The sequence below is a fragment of the Meleagris gallopavo genome, chromosome 2 (assembly GCF_905368555.1).
Source record: "Meleagris gallopavo chromosome 2, MGAL_WU_HG_1.1, whole genome shotgun sequence".
Taxonomy (NCBI): domain Eukaryota; kingdom Metazoa; phylum Chordata; class Aves; order Galliformes; family Phasianidae; genus Meleagris; species Meleagris gallopavo.
The window spans coordinates 103,790,163-103,811,741 of record NC_139405.1 but is presented as its reverse complement, the minus strand read 5'-3'; the positions used below and the strand labels follow the sequence as shown (position 1 = coordinate 103,811,741).

The 21,579-nt window shown below is 43.4% G+C and overlaps 1 protein-coding gene across 13 annotated transcripts in view; it reads left to right on the top strand.

Moving 5' to 3' along the window:
* DTNB (dystrobrevin beta) overlaps positions 1 to 21,579 on the top strand; it is a 141,671-nt gene that overhangs the window by 89,650 nt on the left and 30,442 nt on the right. For 7 of the 13 annotated variants that reach the window (XM_085218199.1, XM_085218202.1, XM_085218201.1 and 4 more), the window contains 4 exons: positions 4,431 to 4,516; positions 5,867 to 5,980; positions 9,905 to 10,001; positions 15,072 to 15,092. In XM_085218199.1, coding sequence (XP_085074325.1) covers positions 4,431 to 4,516; positions 5,867 to 5,980; positions 9,905 to 10,001; positions 15,072 to 15,092 — 318 coding nt within the window. The remainder of the gene's footprint in view (positions 1 to 4,430; positions 4,517 to 5,866; positions 5,981 to 9,904; positions 10,002 to 15,071; positions 15,093 to 21,579) is intronic. The other 6 variants (XR_014881693.1, XR_014881692.1, XR_014881694.1 and 3 more) reach the window with 2 other exon arrangements.

Below are 21,579 nucleotides of genomic sequence, written 5' to 3'. Positions count from 1 at the left end.
ATTTTCCTTTTAAAAATAGCAGTCTTCAGCTTGAAGAGCTTTGGCTTTGGTCTTGCTGCTGTTTGGTATGAAACTGGAGGCCTGTGTTATGATTCAGTGTATCAAAAGACTTTTTACTTTTCAAGCCCCACCATAGTTCTAAGTCCTCTTACCATGAATGAACTCTGCAGATTGTTTCTGCGTGGATCTGCCATATTGTATTTTTGCCTTAGGATCAGAAATGTGAGCCATGTCCAACAGGGCTTCTGTGCCGTAGTTGGGGCTATTATCTTTATGAGATTTTCACTCCTCACCAACAAGGAAAGCCACAAAGGACAAGTTTCCTTTCCTGTGCTCTGTAGAAATTCACTCACTGAAGAAGACTGTCCGGGATGAAACCCAAAGGGGTTTCTGCACCTTTGGATGGGGGTGACCACGGTGGTGTGGGTCAGCAATTGGTCTTGATGATCTTGGAGGTCTTTTCCAACCTTGGTGATTCTATGAGTGGGCTTGGTGGGGATGGGTTGATGGCTGAACCTGGTGATCTTGGATGTCTTTTCCAACTGTAGTGATTCCATGATACTGTGAGTGAGTGGGCATGGTGGGGATAGCTTGAAGGTTGGACTTGGTGATCCTACAGATCAAACCTTTTCCGACCTTAATGATTTTGTGATTCTATGATATCTCATACTTTCAAATTATCTCCTACTAATTAGAAAGCTTTCTCTCCCTGTGCTATCTGCTGCTTTCAGAAGAGCGACAGCATCCTGGGACTGGTGCAAAAGTTGAGCCAAGCTTCATTAAGCTGTTCACTCCCTTCCTTATGACACTGTATTTTTCTTTACAGGCTGTAGCAGCAGGATACTTGCCTGTCACAGAGGAGATAGTTGCAAGTCTCGAGTAGGTTGTAAAACAGTTTGGAGGATTATTGATCAATGATGACTCAAGGAAGGATGACTCAAGGAAAGATTCAGACTACTCATCCTGCAAGCAGAGTAACTGATAAGACATTTTCATTTCAGATATTTTCAATTCTTGAGCTACTGCTGGAAAAGTCACCCAAAAATGCAGCCTGAACACAAATACTTCTTCCCACCATAGAAAGAAATGGGAAAAAAAAATCAAAGATCATGGCTTAAATTAGTTCTCTGTTAATGATGTTGTGATATTCAGGGATTTCTTCAGTTTCTCTGAAATAATACGGTTTTCTGCACAGGTTTTTGGAGGTTTATAAATCAATCTGAAAGAAGAGCAGTAACAAGAATGATAAAGGAGTAAAAAGGAATGGTGAGGAGAAAATCTCATCGAAGAGCCTGAGAAGTGATGGGAGCAGAAAAGTGTCTGGGAGTAAGGATTTTCTGCTTGAAAGGATAAAGTTATAAATGAATCAAAACAGGAGAGATAGGAAGCTGTTTATTCAAACTGCATCCATCAAATTCACAAGCCTGAAAATAGAGAAAATAGTCTTATCTCTTTAGATTTGTTAGAAAGATGAGTTATAGGATATCTGAGGGTGTTTTAGAGGAAGATTGACTTATTTTTAGGGAAAAAATATTCTGAGACATTTCTGTTTACAGCACCACTCTGTTTTGGAGTAGCAGGTATGCTCCACTGTAGGTCAGTTCAGCTCTGGGCAGACATTTAGCCATGTAACTTAAAAAAAAAACACAACGCATTGAAGTCCATTCCAGATAGAGTACATCGAGGCAATTTGTGCCAATCTGTAAAATTCATCTACTGATAAAACGATTTTCCTGAATCCTAACTTAATTATTCCTTGCTTGGTTTGCATTCTCTTGCCTCAGGGGACATCAAGAATAATATATGGCTTTCTCTTGGCAGTAAGCGTTGTGTATTTCAGATTTTTTATGTTGTCTCCTCTTATTCGTTTATTCTGTCTTTCAGACCTTGCATATTGTCTTTGACTGTCTCTGGTGATGGGGCATCTGCCACATCTCTGGGCAGCCTGTTCCAGTGCTGTGCTTAATCCTTTTGCCCCCCAGCTTGTAGTGATAGTGGGGGTCGTCATGACCCAGGTGCAGACCTTGCACTTGGCTTTGCTGAACCTCATGAGGTCCTCCTGGGCCCACTGCTCAGCCTGTCTCTCTGTGTAGCATCCTGTCCCTTGGGTGTGTCAGCATAAACTGCTGAGGATGCACTCAGTCCCACTGTTGATGTCACTGATGAGGATATCAAAGAGCACCAGTCCCAGTACTGACCCCTGAGGGGCACCACTCATCACTGATCTCTATCTGGACACGGAGCCATTGAATACTGTTCTCTGGGAACGATCTCACAACCAGTTCCTCATCCATTGAGCAGTCTACCCATCCACGTCTTTCTAATTTGGAGAGAAGGATGTTGTGGGGCACTGTGTCAAAGGTCTCACTGAAGTCCAGACAGATGATGTCAGCAGCTCTTTCCTTTTCCACTGGTGCAGTGACACCATCGTAAAAGGCCACTATAGGTTGGTCAAGCAGGACTTTCCCTTGGTGAAGTCGTGCTGATTCTCCTCTAGCAGCTCCCTGTCTTCCATGCTCCCAGCACAGAGGTGAGGCTAACGGTTCAGTAGTTCCCTGCATCATCCTTTCTACCTGTCTTAGACATGGATGTGACGTTGCCTTTTCTCCAGTCACCAGGGGCTTTACCCGACTGCCATGACTTTTCAGATATTGTTGAGAGTGGCTTGGATACTGCCACCATCAGCCAATTCTCTCAGGACTCTCTGGTTCTGCAAAAATGTGACATTACTGACTGTATGGTTTGCAAACCACTCGTATTTGCAGGTCCTTTTTTGCAAAAATGCTGCCTTCAGGTGTCAATGCAGTTGACATGTTTTAAAGTAAATACGAGCAGTTGCACTCTACTTAATAGAATGCAGCCTATTTTTTTCCAACCATTTCTAGAATTTCTCACATAATTTGGTATTTTAGTCTTGTCCTCAAGAGTACTGTCTGCTTGTCACAGTGAGGTACAGTCTGCAGATCTGAAGCAACTGCTGTACTGAATTCAAGAGTAAAGGGAATGTCAGCAGCATTGAAGTGAAAGTGCAGGATGTTAATGGTTTCTCTCCTATACATAGGATTTGATTGTCACGGTGTAAGGAAAATAACTTTAACATGATTTATTCTTACAAACTCTACATTAACTGTCTCAGCAATAAAAACATAGAACTAGCAAGCGGGCTACTTAGATTTAGTGGGAATGGTAACAAGTTGATGGTTGGGCTTGATGATCTTTGAGATCTCTTCCAACTTTTAACAGTTCTATGAATCTATGATTCCCTCTCAGAAGGTCCTTTTGAATCTCAACAGCTCTGCAATTTGGAGTTACTTTTAAACTTTGAATTGACCGTAGGAAAGCACTGAGGAAAACAAGAAAGCATTGAGCTGTCGTGCAAAATATCCACTGTGAGGTTTCCAAATGACTTTTCAACATCTATGATCAAGCGAGCAGCATGAGCCTAGTTCCTCTGCAGTGCTGACTTTCCTCCTGAGGACTTCAGGTCATGAGGATGATTTCAGGCTTTGTACAGGATTCCTGAAGAAAGAGGTTGAGGATGGGATTGTTTGATTATAGACAGTCTCCTAGCTTGCAGCGAAGCCAAGTGCTTCAGGGAAAGGCCGAGAGGCTGCAAATGGAGCAGACCTATGCTTGTGTTGATGGCAGGAGGAGATGAAGAGACCATGGGCATCAGCTTTGACACTGTTTGAGGAGTGTCTCTCTCTCCCCTTTGTCCTGGTTCAATCACTCTCCTCCCATTCATTCCCCAGGAGCAAAGGTCGATACCCATCTCTTCCATCCATCTGCTGTATATTTACAATGATGGAAGCCATCTCCAAGTTCTCCCAAGGAGAACCTTTTGTGTGTGATGGCCAGGACAGCTTTGAGTCATATGAGACCACCTAAGCAGATGTTCAAGAACCGTGGGAATGTGGCACTGAGGGACATGGTCAGTGGGCATGGTGGGGATGGGTGAGGGTTGAATTTGGAGTTCTCAGAGGTCTTTTCCAACCTGAATGATTCTGGGATTCAAAGCATCTGGCTTCTTCATCTCACAGCCCATCTGCCAGTAGGTTCTCCCAGAAACCACAGATTCCTCTTTAAATGCCCAATACTTTTCTGGTGGTGGTGATAGCTGCTGGTGAAAAGTATGCTGACCGTACAGAGACAGTGAAGCTAGAGAATCACTAAAGATAAAGGCACTGAAAGACTTAATTTAACCCCAGTCACCTCTGAGATGATGAATTGGAAGAAGGGTAGAAATGGGACCTAGGGAAAGCACCAAAAGCACCATGGTCAAACGTTCCTTCCCAGCATAGCTTTGCATCAGGCCTGTTGGTATTGCACTGTGTCAGTCAGGAAGTATGGGACTGGATCTAAACAGTGTCGTTTGTGGTGAGCAGGTAACGAGTGCTGTGGCTGATTTTCCTTTGTTCTCCATCCACCAGCCTCGCCCACCCACAGATCTGGGTTTCAACTTTGATGCCAACAAACAGCAAAGACAGCTGATAGCAGAGCTGGAAAACAAAAACAGGTAAAAACCAAGCTTTGATTGGTGGTGTTTTAGGAACAACATTTGGGTTTTTGCTTTGTAGTGTTTAACCTTTTGTATTTTATCAACCAGACTATTTTCCTACATCTTTTGTTGGAAGGTGCAGCTGCCTCATTAACCAGTGAGCTCAATGCTGATGCAGCTGCAGTGCCTTTATTCCCTGGGAAGCAAGTTGTTCTTCTGAACTGATCTTAAATAATCCCCTTAAACTCATCAGTACTGATTACCAGAAGTTCTGTATTGCTGCACTCCAGCCCAGCAAACCCCATGGCTGGATAAGTTCATGTGGCAGCAGGATAACCAACCAGGTTATCCTCCAGTGGTGGACCAGTGGTGGATGCATATAACTTGAGAGGAATGAGGATTTGTTTCATATATTTTATTTTCCCTGGAAGACAGAAGAATCTAGAACAGACTGCCCAGGGAAGTGGTGTGGTCACTGTGCCTGTGTTTGAGATGTGGACATGAGGGATGTGGGCAGTGGGCATGGTGGGGTGGCTTGGAGTTGGACTTGGGGATCTGAGAGGTCTTTTCCAACCTGAATGACTCCATGATCTGAGAAAACTAGGAGGCCTGGGAAAAGAGGAGATGGGCTGTAGGTGGTTTCCTCCTCTTGTTCCAGAGGGATCATTAAGAAGAGATAATGATTTTTACGGTAATACTGCATATACTGCATTTGCCCTTCCTTGCTTCTTCAGCACCCCTATTTTGGATTCATGTTTCTCTGCCTAAGAGAAACCGAAAGGGTACTGTTCTAAAAAGCAAGCTGCTCAGCAGCTGCAGGCTGTGTTGGGTCCCGATGCCATGTTGGTCTCATAGCTGTGATCAGATGAACCCTGTCCACGGTCTTGGAAGCTGCCAGTGAATGTAATAGGGTTCATTTAGAGGAGTCTTGGTTCTGGAGGGTTGGTAAGAAGTAAATGCTGTACTTTCAAGAGAGCCTGCAGGTATTTGAAATTATTCATCAAGATCTCAGATAAGGGAGATCTCAATCAGTGATGTTAAGGTGCTGTGTAAGGAGAGCAGCTTGGCTGCCTCTTACACCCATTCTACTTGAAGGGTTTTGAAGAGTTATTGCCAGCGTACAGCACACAAGCAATTTCCTACTTCTTATAACTTAAGTAGTAAATTTTCAGTGCGTATTACAGCAATTCATAAGACTGTTCTAATGTACCTGTCCTGGATTCAGATCTGTGCCAGTCATACATGAACAAAATTGCTGTACTTAGACTGAAGAGTGATGGCAAGAGTGCTTGAAGGGCTGTAACAGTGTTTTAAGAGCTGTGTAGAGGGTCACTCTTCCTCTGTAATCTTCCCTTTTCATTTGTCTAGGGAGATACTGCAGGAAATCCAGCGTCTGAGACTGGAGCACGAGCAAGCCTCACAGCCCACGCCGGAGAAAGCCCAGCAGAACCCAACACTACTGGCTGAGCTTCGGCTCCTACGGTAAATAGAAATGGCTGAAAGGTGGTGTGCACTTGGCTGATTGCTCTGTGGCACAGATAGTGCTGGCTCCTATCAGGGACATCGTAGGGCAGGTGGTGGAGTCATCGTCAGCAGAAGCATTCAAGAGCTGTGGGGATGTGGCGCTGAGGGACGTGGTCAGTGGGCCGCGTGGGGGTGGGTTGGGCTTGGACTTGGGGATCTTGGAGGTCTTTTCCAACCCTAATGATTCTGTGATTCTATAATATCAGCATGGCTTCGGTAACCTCAAAGCTTTGCTTTGAGCTGCTGAATTCCAAAGAGTGACAGCGTATTGCAATTTTCCCTTTTAGAAATGGATTTATAAGTAAATGAAAATGTCTCTGAGCACAAGTTCTCTTTGTACAGTTCAGAAAACTGTTTACAAAGAAGAATAACTGAGAAGAAAAATAGAATTAACTGCTTATTATGTATTGCTCAGAAGGGTCGAGTTGAAGATGAATGTGAGATTAATCAGTGAAACTCTGAAAGTTCCTGCCTACAAATATTCAGACATACACCCACAGTTGGTGAACAATCTTCTAAGCCTCTTTAAGTTCACATTTTTAAGTGACAGGGAGAAATTGACAGTATTTATAGAATAAAGTGTTTCATAGTTTGGGCAGTCACAAGGGTATTCTCTAGCTGTATTTTATTTCATCTTCTGCTACAAGTTAATTCAGAGCCGAACCTTCAAAAACTGTGTTCGTAATCTAAAGTAGGTTCTAAAATTCAAGCTCTTGGCAGCAACAGCTCTTTGAAAACTACACTGTAATCCATTTGCTGGTTGTTTCTTTTCTTCTGTCCATTTATGAAATGGCACAATTGTAGGTTTTCCATAAAGTGTAATGCTTTTGGAATGGAGCCTGTAAGGCAGTTTCTGCATGGTATACTCTCGTCCTTTGCTGGAAAACATAAATATTTCAGCTTCTTTCGTTAGTTTTTCATACAGATCCTGCTATATTTTAGTACTTTTCATATCTCATCTCATATCTCGCTGATATCTCATATAATCCCTAATTTTCATCCTCTTACCTAATGACAGCAGCACAGATATTTTCCAGCTATGTGCTTCATGTAGGTATGTATGTATTTTTTAAATGTTTAAAAACTGGAGAGGATGCAGAAGATGTCAACAGACATTAAGCAAGAGCTGCAAAAAGAGATGTTGTGAGGCAGCTTGGTGTGTGTTTGCTCCAGCAGAGAAAGATGCAGTAGGAACCAAGAGCTTAAACAGGAAACAAGGCACATTCAGACCACAATAAAAGCATGCGTTTTCTAAAGTGAGGCAATAATCACAAGAGCAGTGAGTTTTTAGTCTTCTATAGGTATTCTTCAAAAATAAAGCTAACTGGGAGGAATTTGAGTTGTATTTTGTTAACAGAAAAACCTGAATGGTCATTGCAGCCACTTCTGGCTTTCAAGTTCATAAACGCGATCATCACATAGGTGATACACTAAAGAACAGAAGGTTGAATGCACAGAAAAATGCATACACTAATGGCCAAGAACCATCGTGATTTTCAGTCTGGCCTTCTACATGGCGTAAGAATTTTTTCCCTGCGGTGCTCCTGCCAGACCCTCCCTGACTGGGCTGAAGCATCCATGTCAGACACTCAAGTTTTTATTTTAGAATAATAGAATCATTAATGTGGGAAAAGACCTAAGGTCACCAAGTCCAACCCCAACCCATCCCACCGTGCCCACTGCCCACATCCTTCCGTGCCATGTTTACCCTTTTAGAGATGAAGGAAATACTATTTCCCTTGGTACCCTTTAATGTGATTTCTAGTTGGTGTCTGTGCTCTGTCTGTGCTGAGAGGACTAAAAGTCTGTGTGTTATTTCTGACCTTCCCATGCCCAGTGCTGTTTCCAAATTTTGTGTCTCCTTTCCTGGGCTGACTTTCCCCCGATTTCATCGAAGCACGTGTTACCAAATTATCTCAATTGCTGTGTAGAATTTAGGTTACAAAGGCATGAAAACGTTAATCTGTGGAAAATCAACTTGTCCCAGGTTGAAGAATCTGCAGACAGCACAGCCCATAGGCATGAGTCAGCTCTACCACATTGTTGGCAAATGTAACCTTGGATGAGTGCCCTGATGTTCTTTGTTTCTTCTGCTTGTGAGCACTCAGGATGCTGATTTATACACAGGTGCCATGACCAGTTTGTTCCAGGCAGGAGCCTCAGACTGCATCTCTCCATTTATGTCTCTGGGGGCTGTCATTTTTGTTTTATATGACTGAACATCTTTTGTCATTGATAAACAGTTCCTCTTCTTTCTTCACCAAAAGCCATCGAAAAAGAAAACAGGTAATGTCAGCTGAAGTCAGATGGACACGCTGGTGTTGATTCTTAATTAACAACTGCATTGAGAGAGCTGTTCATATTCAATATGAATATGGTTGGTTTTTACAGTATTTGTGGAGTCATAGAATGGCTTGAGTTGGAAAGGACCTTTAAAGGCCCTTTGGACCCACTCTCCTGCAGTGAACAGGGACACCCACAGCTCCATCAGGTGCTCGTATTCCAGGTGACGATGAATGTACCATCATGGAAGAGTTGGACTCAATGATCCTTACGGGGCCCCTCCAACTTGGGATATTCTGCGATCTCCTTATCGCCTTATTTTTGTGACAGGTGTGGGCATTTAGTAACCACATTCTCCAAAATATACATTTTTTAAATGCCTGAAGTAGCAAATACTTCGTAGTTTTCTGTATTTTTAAGAACCAGTATAGAAAGAATTCTATAATGTGATCTGAACAGTTTTCTGGCTGGGGTGAGTGCTTCCTGTATGACACAGCCACCATAAGAAAAGCTTGCTGCACTCAATGGATTGATGCAGTCTGAGTTCCAGATTCTGATGTCCAATTGGTTTATTGGAATTCCCAGAATGCTGTATCCATTGCACACTGTGGAAGAACACAGACACCATCCAAAAATTCGGTCTGCAGTATGTGGTGCCTTTAACTCTGGAGTGAGATGTTGTTGTATTCACAAAAATAACCGTGAGTGAATGGATAAACTGTGCCCATCTGTTTTTCCTTACTGTTATTTATTAATACCTATGGCTGTGATTTGTGGGGTCCGGCATTTCTTAAATCGTATCAGAGAACGAACTTCTGACACGTGTTGACAGTTTGTCTTTGAATTTCCCTTTATATTAGCCACTATTTTTTTACGTATAAAACAGAACCATATGGCCACGTTTCCTTACATCTCCCCCAGATAGGCATCTGCAGAAGTGCAGTGGTTTTTTGATGCCAAGGAAAGGGAAAGACACTTATTGTCTCCTATTCTTCTCCATGGATTTTGGGCTCGGAGACTGCATGTGACATTGCTGGGCAGAAATAGCTCCACCGAGCCTCCATCCAGAGAGGTGATAGATCCAAACATCTGCAGCCTTTTCTGCTCTTCTCTGCTCTTTTCCTTTCTTTCTTTCCTCCCATAGCTCATTCTGAAGGCTCTGCAGGATGCCTGGCTCTGATGTGCGGAGTGTTCTGAAAAGGAAGTTGGCTTTTTTTTCTCAAAATACAGCCCTCTGAAAAGAAAAAAATATCACAGAATCACCAAGGTTGGAAAAGACCTTCAAGATCATCCAGTCCAACCATCCACCTGTCACCAATAGTACTCACTAACCCATGTCCCTCAAAACAAAATTCAAGCGTGCAGACACAAAATAAATAAAAAGGCTTCCTACTACCAAGATGTTAACTGTAGATTTTTAGATTGTAAGTGGAAAGATTGTTATGGATAGGGTTTGTGGCCGTTGTACAGTGTTTTGCTGTATTTTTATGAATTGAAAGCAGGAGGGAGTGACAAAAAAAAGAGATTATATCTGTGAATTTCCTGAATTTCTAAATACTCAGAGTTTCTTTTCTGAATTCTTTCCCGTCACCTGAACAGGCAGAGAAAGGATGAGCTGGAACAGAGGATGTCTGCGCTTCAGGAAAGCAGAAGGGAACTGATGGTGCAGCTCGAAGGGCTGATGAAGCTTCTCAAAGTAAGGCACTGGGAGTCAGAAATGCAGTGCACCCTCTCCACAGTCTGGGATTCCCTGTTCTGACACTCCTGCATTGCTGGTCTTACCTTCATAAATCCTTTATAAGGAATAGAAGGAATTTGCAAAAAGTCGTTTCGTTGTGAGCTCTGCACATGGGTGCAGATGGTCAGTGGTTATTTCAGATTCGTATGCTGCTTTTGGGGTTAAAATGCCAAGAACTTTGGGAAGTTTTGGAGAAGTGTTAGATTTGGTAGAAGTGTTAGGTTTGGTAACAGTCGGCATGATGTTATGGGTAACGTTTCCATTCTTCTGAGCATAGTTGGAAAATACATTATATACAGAGTACAGCTCCTCATGGCAAAGCATGGCAGCGTGTTTCACAAAGCAGTAGTGCACCAACTCAGTGTTGGTTGGGTCTCTCTGTTTCATCACTTGGTGGTGTTCTAATCTATAGCATACATTATTCCTTGGATTTCTGATTATTCTTTTCAGAGCCTACTGCCAGAGCTGAGCTCTCAGTTCATCAGCAGACTCTGAAATATTGTGTGTTTCTTCTTTCCATTCTTCAAACTGGACGTGGGTCTCATTCTATAAAACGAATGGGAAAACATTTGAAGTGTTTTTGATCTAAGAGATACAGAATGCAATGGGAGAAATGGGAGAGGGATGAGGAAGAGCTTCCCCAGGAGGATGATGGGGCAGTGGAGCGGTACCCTGAGGGGCTGTGCCATCTCCATCCTTGGAGGTTTCTGAAACCCAACTGGACAGGGCCCTGTGCAACCTGCCCTGGAATGAAGTTGATGCTGTCCTGGGAGGAGGTTGGACTGGAGACCTCCTGAGGTCTCCTCCAACCTGAGTTATCCCAAGAGCCCGTGGCCATTTTGTCATTACTTGGTTTTACGTGTTGCATTACAGTTGGACTTGATGATCTTAGAGGTCTTTTCCAACCTTAATGATTCTATGATTCCATATGGTTCTCCCTCCATTAAATGAAGGAGTTCTTAGTGTCCCTGGTTTTTTCCTTTGCAGATATCTCACTGATGGCCCTTTTCAATCTTTTCTCTGAAATCTGTAGTTGTCCCATTCTCACTGCACCTGATGTGCCTTGTTTGTTGCATACAGTGCTAACTGGTTAATGGGATGTCACCAGTAAGTTCTCTCATAGTGAAATACATTGCATCTGTGCAGCTCCTTTAGAAGTCAAACTTGCAATGCGATCAAATAACGAAATCAGATTTATTTGGCAAGATCTATTTTCTGCGAAGCCATGAAGCTTCATATGTTGCTCATGACTCGAGCCTTGTATCAGCACCTCAATGAATTAATGGCAGGGCAAGATGTTTGCACTTAATGAGTTGTCTTGTCTTCCTTTTTGAATATCTACAATACTACAGCGCATCCCAATCCTTGGTATTCTGGAGTCTGTTAAAAATTTCCTTGGCTGGACAAGATAACCACTCATGTATTTACAGCCCTGTTGATCTGAAAATGCTAGCAGATCCTCTTTAACACCTTTTCTCAGTACTGGTGGAAAGCATTTCTCTGACTCCGAGGGGGAGGTACTTTATCCTCCTATTACTCAAACACAGAGAAGAAACAGTAATTCCTGTTCCTATACTAAAAATTTTACCATCTTTGCTATCAAGAAGCAATGCACACCACCTCTGGTATGCGTTCATTTCAAAGTCTCCTTTTTGGTGGTTTTAGCCCTGTCAGACATGAATTTTTAGTTCAAGTTTTATCTTCTCTTGTCATTTGGCGCACTTAAAAGTTTTCATTTATAATTTAAATCAGCTGTTAAGCTTTTATGTTTTTTCCATTTTCTTATACAGTATTTTCTGCATTTTTAATGCTGCCTTCAGTTCACCATTTAGAGTTGGATTGATCTTAACTTTGGTTATTTGAATGTCTGGTATCCCAGCTCCCTTTGTAAATGGGAAGGGAGGAAAGACATTGTTGTTCTCTGGGGCTTCATCTGTTTTTTTTTCATTAAATACAGAGGAGACAAAGTAATTAACTGATACTAGGCATCTTTGTTTTCACTGGTTGCTGTTAGTTATAACGAAAATGAGGAGTTTTCACTCTACTCTGATAATTTCTCCAGCATTATTTGTAACAGAATTCCTTTACACCTTTTCTGATTTTTTTCTCTCTGCCATTTTGTTCATTCTCACTTATGACCTCTATACACTGAAAATTGACTCAGTGTAATGCTCAGAACGGGCCAGCTGTTAACCCACCCCACCATGCCCCCTGCCCACATCCCTCAGTGCCACATCTCCACGTTCCTTGAACACCTACAGGGACGGTGACCCCACCACCTCCCTGGCAGCTGTGCCACTGCATCACTGCTCTTTCGGAGAAGAAATATTTCCTAACATCCAACCTGAAATCCATCTTCCCACACTGCTACAGCCTGCGCTTCACGTTGCTCTTCACACAGAGCTCCACATCTTTCCTTGTTCTTCTGCCTACAGAAGAACAGACCGTGACTTGGCATCATCAGAAGGGCTTGATTCCACCATGGTGGGCATGTATTGGAGCTTTGTCCAGTACATGCTCTGATTGCACTCAGCTCTTCTCTATATGCTGGCAGTGGTATTTTGCTGCACTGTCCAATGCATCTTGAAGCACACTGTGAGTTCCTTAGGGCAAGGTTGTGTTCCCCAAACTGACACTCATCACCAGATGACCACCAAGCTCCATCTAGATGTCAACCAGCACCAGTTTCACGGAATCATAGAGTATCCAAGTTGGGTATTAGGAAAAATTTCTTATCCAAAAGAACGTTCAGGCATTGGAGCAAGCTGCCGAGGGAGGTGTTCAGGAAAGGAGTGGATGTGGCACTGAGGGACAGGGTCAGTGAGCATGGTGGGAATGGGTTGGGATTGGACTTTGTGATCTTGGAGGTCTTTTCTAACCTCAATGATTCTGTGAGTCTGTGATTCTATGATTCTACCCCAAATTGAAAGGAACCCATAAGGATCATCGAATCCAGCTCTTCAGCAGCCTGCCTGCCTCTCGTCTGCCCGCAGTGCCCTCAGCTGCCTGTCCAAATCATTTTTCTCTTCTTTTCCTCATCCAGGCTGCTGGCTTAGCTGTCCATTTTTATCCTGAAGTCTCACGTAATCACCTAGTGCCATTAGCCTGCACTCTTGTAATAAGCAGTCAGTGGTGATGATTGTCTGCCTTCTTGCAGGGTTTTTGCCTTAAGCTAGGAGGATGTTCAGCAGACAGATCCCATTTCACTTTTTTCTATTTCCTCAATGGTAATTTCCTCACTGGCTGATTTGATGATTTAACTTACAAATGCTTGATTCTTCTTACAAAGCACTGCAACTTCTTGAGAAGTTTTTTTTGTGGGTTTTTTTTTTTTTTCCCCACATCTGTAGTTAATGCTAAAGCCTCATTTTTCAAACTAACAACTTTTTTTTTTTTTGTAGAGTGGAGGTTGTTTAAGATCTTTTCCCTGTCCTGGCTCACCATCTGGTCCTGTGAGTCCTTGTGCTGGGAGAAGGAACAACTGGAAACATGTGGGAGGGAAGGGCACCAGCAGCTGGTGGGGTTCATGGTTCATCAGTACCTATATGTGTACCTGAATCCCAAACCTTGGGAGAAAAAACAAAAGTATCCACTCAGAAATGAGGAATTATGTGGTTATACATTACCATACATCTCTGCAGTGCCCTCAGGAACACATCACTATCTTTTGGGGTAGTGGTTGGTGAGAAGAACCCAATCTAAATTTGAGGTCAGGCTCCGGGTGGTCAGGGCATAAATAAGAGAAGGTAGATACAGGGATCCCAGCTTTCAAGGTCAGAGGCAACTTCTATTCCATTCATTTTAATTCCATGAACTTCAATTCCATGAACTGCTTTCTGGAGAGATGCACTGGGGAGCAGTCCTGCTGCTCTCTGCACTTTGTGCAAAGCCACCCCTGGGGAGAATGCATGCTGTTATCCTCAAAAAAAGCTGGAAATGCTAATTCTGCACCAAACAAACAAACAAACAAACGAACAAAAAAAAAAACCACTGTGAACCTTTCCTTCTAATGCATGCTGCTGCTACCCCACCACAGCTGCTGCCTTCCTCCATGGAAGCAAACTCATGTAACAAACACTGTGTACCCACTGTTAGGAAGCCCATTCTTATGTAGGCAAGGACAAAATCTGTGAAAGCATTTGACTTAGAAAGTAACTCTCAACTATGTGATATTTCAGTGATTGCTATGATTTTGCACAGTGACATGAGAAATGCTTGTATAGTTGACATTGGAGTGTGATCCCACTGGCTCAGAAGGGTCATAGCATGCATTGCTCTGATTCAAAAGCACATAAATTCATCCATATTTCACCGTTTTTGGTCTTTCAAATTAGCATGTTCTGTACTGCTCAAAGTTGAATTGCACCAGCAATATCACTCTCTCCATCTTTGTATCTACTCCATATCTTTGATTCTCGTGTCTCCCAGTTTCTCTTCTCCCATTGTAGGTATGATTTAGTTCAAAAACCCGAAGAGCCCACCTCGCATAAATCTGCCCTTTTGAAACCCAATCTGCAGAGCTCACTACAGGCCCAATGCTCACTCCATGATCAAAAAGGTGATACTTTGCCTCTCGAGTTATGGTATTCTCAGTCTTTGTGATGGCAGGGAACCAAAAGCAGTGCATTGATTGCACGCCTCAGGTGGCATTGGCAAACTTTTCAGTCTGAAAGCAAGGTTGTCTTGAGAGTTGTTTCTGAGTCTAGGACAGGAAGAGAGTCCAGAAGAGGTTCTGCTTCAAAGACCACAGTGATACGCATTCCATGTTTCCAATATTCCCAAACACCGACAGCCATTTTAGACAAGAGTAATCTTTTAAAATGGGACAAATTACACCTTTACATTCCCACGTAACTGTTAACCCAACTTCATTGTTTCTGTTTGTGACTACAGATGTTCCTACAGCTTGCCACGTTCTCTTCCTTCATTGGATCTGTTGTATATTATGTGTATGCGTGTTCCCTTGTAACGTGGTAATTAATTTATCCTGTTTCTTTCTTCACCTTTATCTTGTGCCAACCTCTATAGGAAGAAGAGCAAAAACAGGCAGTAAGTTGACTTCAGTTTGTAGATGATCTTTTTTCTTCTTTCTGCATGAAAATACAAATTTCTGTTCACTGGCTTGTATGCACATAAGCCATGGGAATGGCAGGGTCTTCCTCAGGGTGAGTTTGAAAGCGGCCCTCATGATTATTCAGCAGAGCATGTTTTTGTATACATCCATAAGGCTTTTCCTCTATCCCTTTCAAATTAAGTTGATTGCTGTGAGCAAGCAGTGGCCATGTTGTTGGGTTTTTCTAGAACTGTGCATGACCATCCAGGGCTGAAAATTTGGATTCTCAGCTGGCTTTGTAATGTGTTTTCTTGGCAACTCCTTGGAGTGTTTTCCTTGCTAAGAAAGCTTTCTTGTCTCTTCAGGTATCCTTAATTTGCCTCTTCGCCACATACAAGCCCGTGCATGAAAACTAATTAATGACTTAATATTCTAGGCATGGATCCATATCTCTCAATCATGATATAGTCTGCTTGAATTAGTCCACTGTGCTCACCGTGCACAGGATGAGCAAACCAACAAGAGGCAAGAACGCGTTTGCTTTGTTATGATTTTCATTTCTGCTGCCCACCTATTAAAATCTGAGTACTGTGTTGATTTCGGAATCCACTCCAGAGGGAGCCCTTTTGCTTTTCTCAGAAACAGCCAGATGTTCAGCGTCTCCCTCCAGCAGAACAAATTTCCAGCATTTTTGAGCATGTTTTTCCTTGTACGCTGAGCATTAATGGCGATCAATCCCGTGTTTCTGATTGGGGTTGGGGTTTCTTTTACATCTTATCAGATACATTAACTGGAAATTCTTGTGGCTTTTTTTTTTTTTTTTTTTTTTTTTTTTTTTTTTTTTTTTTTTTGGTAATTAAATCTATATTTCTGGGTAACTTCAATTGCTGAAAACGCTTCAAAGCTACGTGTGCTGAAATTCACTTTTGGTAATTTTGGGGTGGCCTTTTATTAAAATTCTGCCATCAACTTAAAAATAAGATTGAGGTAAGTGTGCATCTCCTGTTGGAGACCGGTTTGTCTTTAGGTGATTCTTCCAGTAAAGATTTATCCCTGGATCTGCTAAGGCACCTTGCAGAAATCCTTTGGCTTAGGGAAGGGGACAGATTGCAGCACATGGCACCAATCTTAAGGAATTTCCTGGAGAAAGGAAAGAGCCAACATGCCTCAGCCCTGTCCTCCTACTTCATACTGTCGTACTGTCATTGTATGTCATTTTCTTACCCACCATCTTTGCTAGGAGTAATGCTCTACGTGGAAGTACTGCATGTTAATAGCTTGTTTTTCTTCCGCTGTGATGTTCATCTTGATTATGAGTATAGAAAAAGGGTAAATAGGAGACCAAGTGAATAACTTGCCCAATTTTACTTCCTCTCAATCCCTGGAGCAGTGCGTTAGTAAGAGGATAAGAGAGCCAAAACTGAGTACTAAAATAATGTCAGTACATTGTTAGGCTGCCAGTCCCATTCTGTTGGAATTGATGACGAATGAGCCAAAAAGGATTTGAAACTCAGGAAAGCAGATTTTGGCCAGCCAAAGGGCACACTGCTAATCGGTAGGAGTAGAAAATTTACATCCTTATGTTTACGTAGGCTGAAATAGACCAAAATTGTTCTCCTAACTATAAAAGTGCATCTGGCCCTTTCACTGGATAGAATCATAGGACCTTTCAGGTTGGAAAAGACCTCTGACATCACCAACCCCAGTCCATCTCACTGTGCCCACTGACTGTGTCCCTCAGTGCCACATCTCTGTGGTTCTGGAACACCTCCAGGGGCGGTGATTCCCATCTACCAAGTTCTTCAGGGGAATACCATGGGAGACAGAGACAGAGGCTGTACTAAAATTTAGGCAGATAGTACCCACAGCTTTTCCTTCATCCTCTAGATGATATGGCACTGAGAAGGATTTGGAATTGTTTGAGTTGGAAGGGACCTTTAAAGGCCATCTATTCCAACTTCCTGCAGTGAGCAGGGGCACCTACAGCTGGATCAGGCACTCAGATCCCCGTTCAGCTTCACCTTGGCTGTCTCCAGGGATGGGACACCGACCAGTTTGGTGAGGTCTGCCGAGGTCCCTCTAATGGCACTCCAACCATCTGGTGTATCTGCTGCTCTCACAGTTTTGCACTCATTGGGGGTGAGTGCTCTCCTTTCATCTAAATCGTTACTGGAGATCCTAAATAGTTGTGGCCCCAGTGTCAACCCTTGAGGCACACCACCAGTGAGTGTCTTCCAGCTGGACTTGTGTCACCACTAGCAGCTCTACAAATCACATTGTGAATTGGTGTCAGCACTGTTCTGGAAAGGCATCAATGGAACATCTCCAGTTTGAAGTCCAGAAGGATTCATTGAACCATACCCCCAACTTCCAGATGTCTTCAGGACTTCATGTCATGCATTTTCTCCATAGCAAATGTACCTGAATTGTTTGTGACAATTTGGCTTAAAGCCAACTGAAGCATTTTAAAAATATTATGAAGCGTCACGCTGCCCTTTACAACCTCTGCCAGTTTTAGTGGTTATAGAGTTGCATCTTCCCTCTGTGTAAGAATATCTTGAAAAGGGTCCCAGTATAACACGGGCTCAGCCAGCCCTTCCCCTGCCCATCAGGCATGGAAGAAAAGCCTGGTCTGGTTGGTACTTCACAAAGGGCTACAGTCTAGTCCAGAAACAGCTGAACCACAGATGGGGAGAAGTGTGGAGCACTGCCTGGGACCCATGGAAGAGAAGGCCTCAGCGATCTGAAGGGATGATCCTCTCGCCCTCTGATGAGATGGATCGATTATGTGGTGACAACATCCATTTACATGAAGGATTAAGGTAAGTAAGAGACAAATCAATTGAGCAGTCTCTGATTCAGGACTGGCCGCACATCAAAAGCAGTAGCATCAGCATCCGCTTCACGAATTTCTGATTTCCCTTTTCTGCTAGAGCAGCAAATCATATCCCATCTTCTCAGTATTGCTAAGAACAGTTACAGGGGATGAATCAAAGAGGATCAGTTTTCCTGGCTGTATTCAAGCAAGTTTCATGACCAGCAAAAAAAAACTTCCTGAAAAAAATGCCATTTTGTTCATTGTAAAGACAAGGCAGTCATGGAATCATGCAGGTTGGAGAACACCTCTCAGATCACCAAGTCCAGCCCATCCCCGTCATGCCCACAAACCATGTCCTTAAGGGCCGCATCTCCACATTTCTTGGACACCTCCAGGGATAGCAACTTCACCACCTCCCTGAACAACACATGCATTCCAAGGGCTGAACATGTCCAGGTTAGCATGGACAGGATGGATATTAGGAACAATTCCTTCTTCGAAAAAGTGGTCAGGCACTGGAACAGGCTGCATAGGGAGGTGGTGGGCTCATTTGCTGGAGGCATTCAAGAAATGTAGAAATGTGGCACCGAGGGACTCCTTCAAATGAGTTGGGCCAGTCCTGATCACATCCTGAAAGAAAAAATACTGTATAAAGAGATTATTTCAGTAATGGAGTATTAAGCCACATAACCCATCACACTATTCTCTCCCACTGCTAAAATTGTTGTGTCCTAGCTAATAAAGTTCTTTTCCAGCATAGATCCTAATTTACAACAGGACCATGTTCATGTCACAGCTGGTGAGAGACTTAAATAATCTGCTAAATATTAAAACCTTTGTTTTATTGTCAAACGAACAGCCATTGGAGCTGTACTGGTCGATATTCAGAGGAACGTTAAAGGAATTCACAGAGATGTGCATCACATGTATCGTGTCTCTGGCATGTAGTACAATACATACAACAAATCCAGAAGAGCGTCAAGAGAACTGATCTGGTGCCAGACAGGCACAGAAACAGCCTCGCAGCAGAGGAGCTCACATGGGAGTGTTTAAAGACTGGAATGGAAATCTTTTCCTTTCAGAAGATGGTGGGAACCATACAGCATTGCAGAGCAGATGAAGCTGATGAGTGTTGAGGTTGTGTTACCAAATGGAAAAAGTGGGCACGCTCTCACCAAACCACACTCATGAGCTCATGGACATCGTGGGAAGGTTGTTCCTCAACCTCACAGATGGGCGCTTGGGAGCCCCAGTTTTCCTGCAGAAAACTGGGAGAGGGTAATTCCTGACCTTGAAGAGCCATGAAGAAGCCTCAGTGTGCTGATGTCTGAATCTGAGACTGCTGTGTATGTTTTGGCATCCTCCAAAGTGGGCACAGTGGGGATGGGTGACAGTTGGACTTGATGATCTTAGAGGTCTTCTCCTACCTTAATGATTCTGTGCGTCTCTTCAGGGACACGGTCAGTGGGCATGGTGGTGATGGGTTGGCTGTTGAACTAAATGACCCTAGTGGTTTTTTCCAACCTTCATGACTCTATGAAATTTAGAAGAGTACATCTGTTTGCCTACCACACCGGCAGCTCTACCTGCCCAATTAAGCTGAAAAGAATTGCAGCAGTTCTTGAGTCTCACAGGCTAAGTCTGTGTGCATGGAAAAGTTCTGTGATTCTGAAGCCAGCTGGCACAGGAACACCTTGGTCTGCAGGACCTGGTGGCTGCATGCAGCACTGGGGATGGTCCCTGCAGCGTACTTGGGAGTGCTGGGGAATGTGATGGCTGAAAAGTGTCAAAGCTGTGCCAAGGAGCATTCTCACACTTCACTGCTGTAAATTACCTTGTTGCAGTGCCAGAAGCACTCCTGGGCATGATTCAATTCACTCCTATAGACAGATTTAGCTTCAGAGTAAGCTTTGAGTTTGTGCCTCCACGCCACAAGCCATGTTTATGGGCCTTCTAAAGGATGTCAAATGCAGAAAGACTCCAGAAGAGCCACTCAAATGTTGAGCATTTAATGCTGTATTGGGAGCGAGGTCTTTCCCAACCTTAGTAATTCTATGAGTTGGCATGATGATGATGAGTTGATTGTTGGGCTTGATGGTCTTGGAGGTCTTTTCCAACCTTAATTATTCAATGATTCTCTTCTATGAAGTATTGGAATAAGTTATCCCAAGAGGTGGTGGATGCCCCTGAGAACACCCAAGGTCAGGCTGGATGGGCTCTGAGCTCCTGATGGAGCTGTGGGTGTCCCTGTTAATTGCCAGGGGGTTGGACAAGATGACCTTTAAAAGTCCCTTCCAACTCAAACGATTCTGTGATTCTACAATTCTACAAAGTGCTGTCAGATGTGCAAGACAAACTAAGACAGCGGATAGCACTTGGTTATTTTTTTGGTTATTTCTGACTCGTAGTAAATAGATACTTTCAAAAATAGCAGTTGAGAAAATTGTCACGGGGATCTGCAATTTTTCCTGTGTTCCTGCTGCCCCATTAGGAGGGAACAGCCATAGCGTAGAACCATTTATGCAGAGCACTCGCTCCATTCATGTCTTCCCTGAATTGCATTCCTCTGTACTTAATCACATCTTGGACTGCACAGCCAGGAACAGGCAGGAGTTTGTTCAGTTTAATGTTTTCCAAGCTGAGAAAGACACGTATGCCAAGTCTGAACTTCTCGCCGCTACCATTTCTAACAAAGCTCTGCACAAAAGCATTGTGGCTGCACTTGCTTTTGACTTCGGGGAAAAAATATGCTTATTCATCCTGATGCACTTCAGGAACAGCTGAAGGGTTTTCTATTTTCTAAACAGATCCTCTGTCGAGAGGCTGCCCAGCATGTGCATTTTCAGTTTTGCTCCACTCAAGGTTTCTGTTTGTTTGCTTACTTGCTTTTTTAGAATCACAGAATCGTTTTGAGTTGGAAGGGACCTTCAGAGGTCATCAAGTCCAACTGCAATGAGCAGGGACATCCACAGCTTGATCAGGGTGATCAGAAATATGCATTATTTGCAAAAAGAGGATTAGAAGTGGAACAGCCTTGCGCACAGAGCAGTTCCTTTGGGTGTATCGTAGGTAGACAAGGAGAGCCAACTCTTGCTCAGGCATGGCCAGAGGGGCTCCAGGAGCCCCAGGAACTTCTTCCTGCATTCGGGGCACTGCTCCCTCCTTCCTAGAGCTTTATATTTTGCTAAGCAAGCAAAAGGAGAGGCCCTACTGCCTTACTAGGCTGATGCAGTTGGATAAAGCAGAGCCTCAGATGAAGGGTTCAGCTGCACAATGAGCTGACTTTGACAGCAAAGCCAGCTTGAGACATTCCTTTTCCCGTGCCAATATTCCCTGCTCCAGCAGTTATGTTCTTGCAGTTTCTGAGGGGCCATGCTCCAAATCAGAGCACTGACATCGTTCTAATTAAAGACAGCGTTCCTAGAAAAAAAAGATGAAACAGGAAATTCTTGTACCTACACCTTCGTTGGCCTCATGTCAGATATTCAAGAAGTGCAGATCTGGGCTGAAAGAGACTGGGAAAGGCTCTGCAGCAGATCAGAGAGGCTGCAAAAATGATACACGGTGTCCCCACAGAGTCAGCGATGGTTTGGAAGCGGGCATTCAGTGCTTAGGCTCGTTCTGCAGGAATGTTTCATAGGTCATCATGAAGCATCTCATATGCA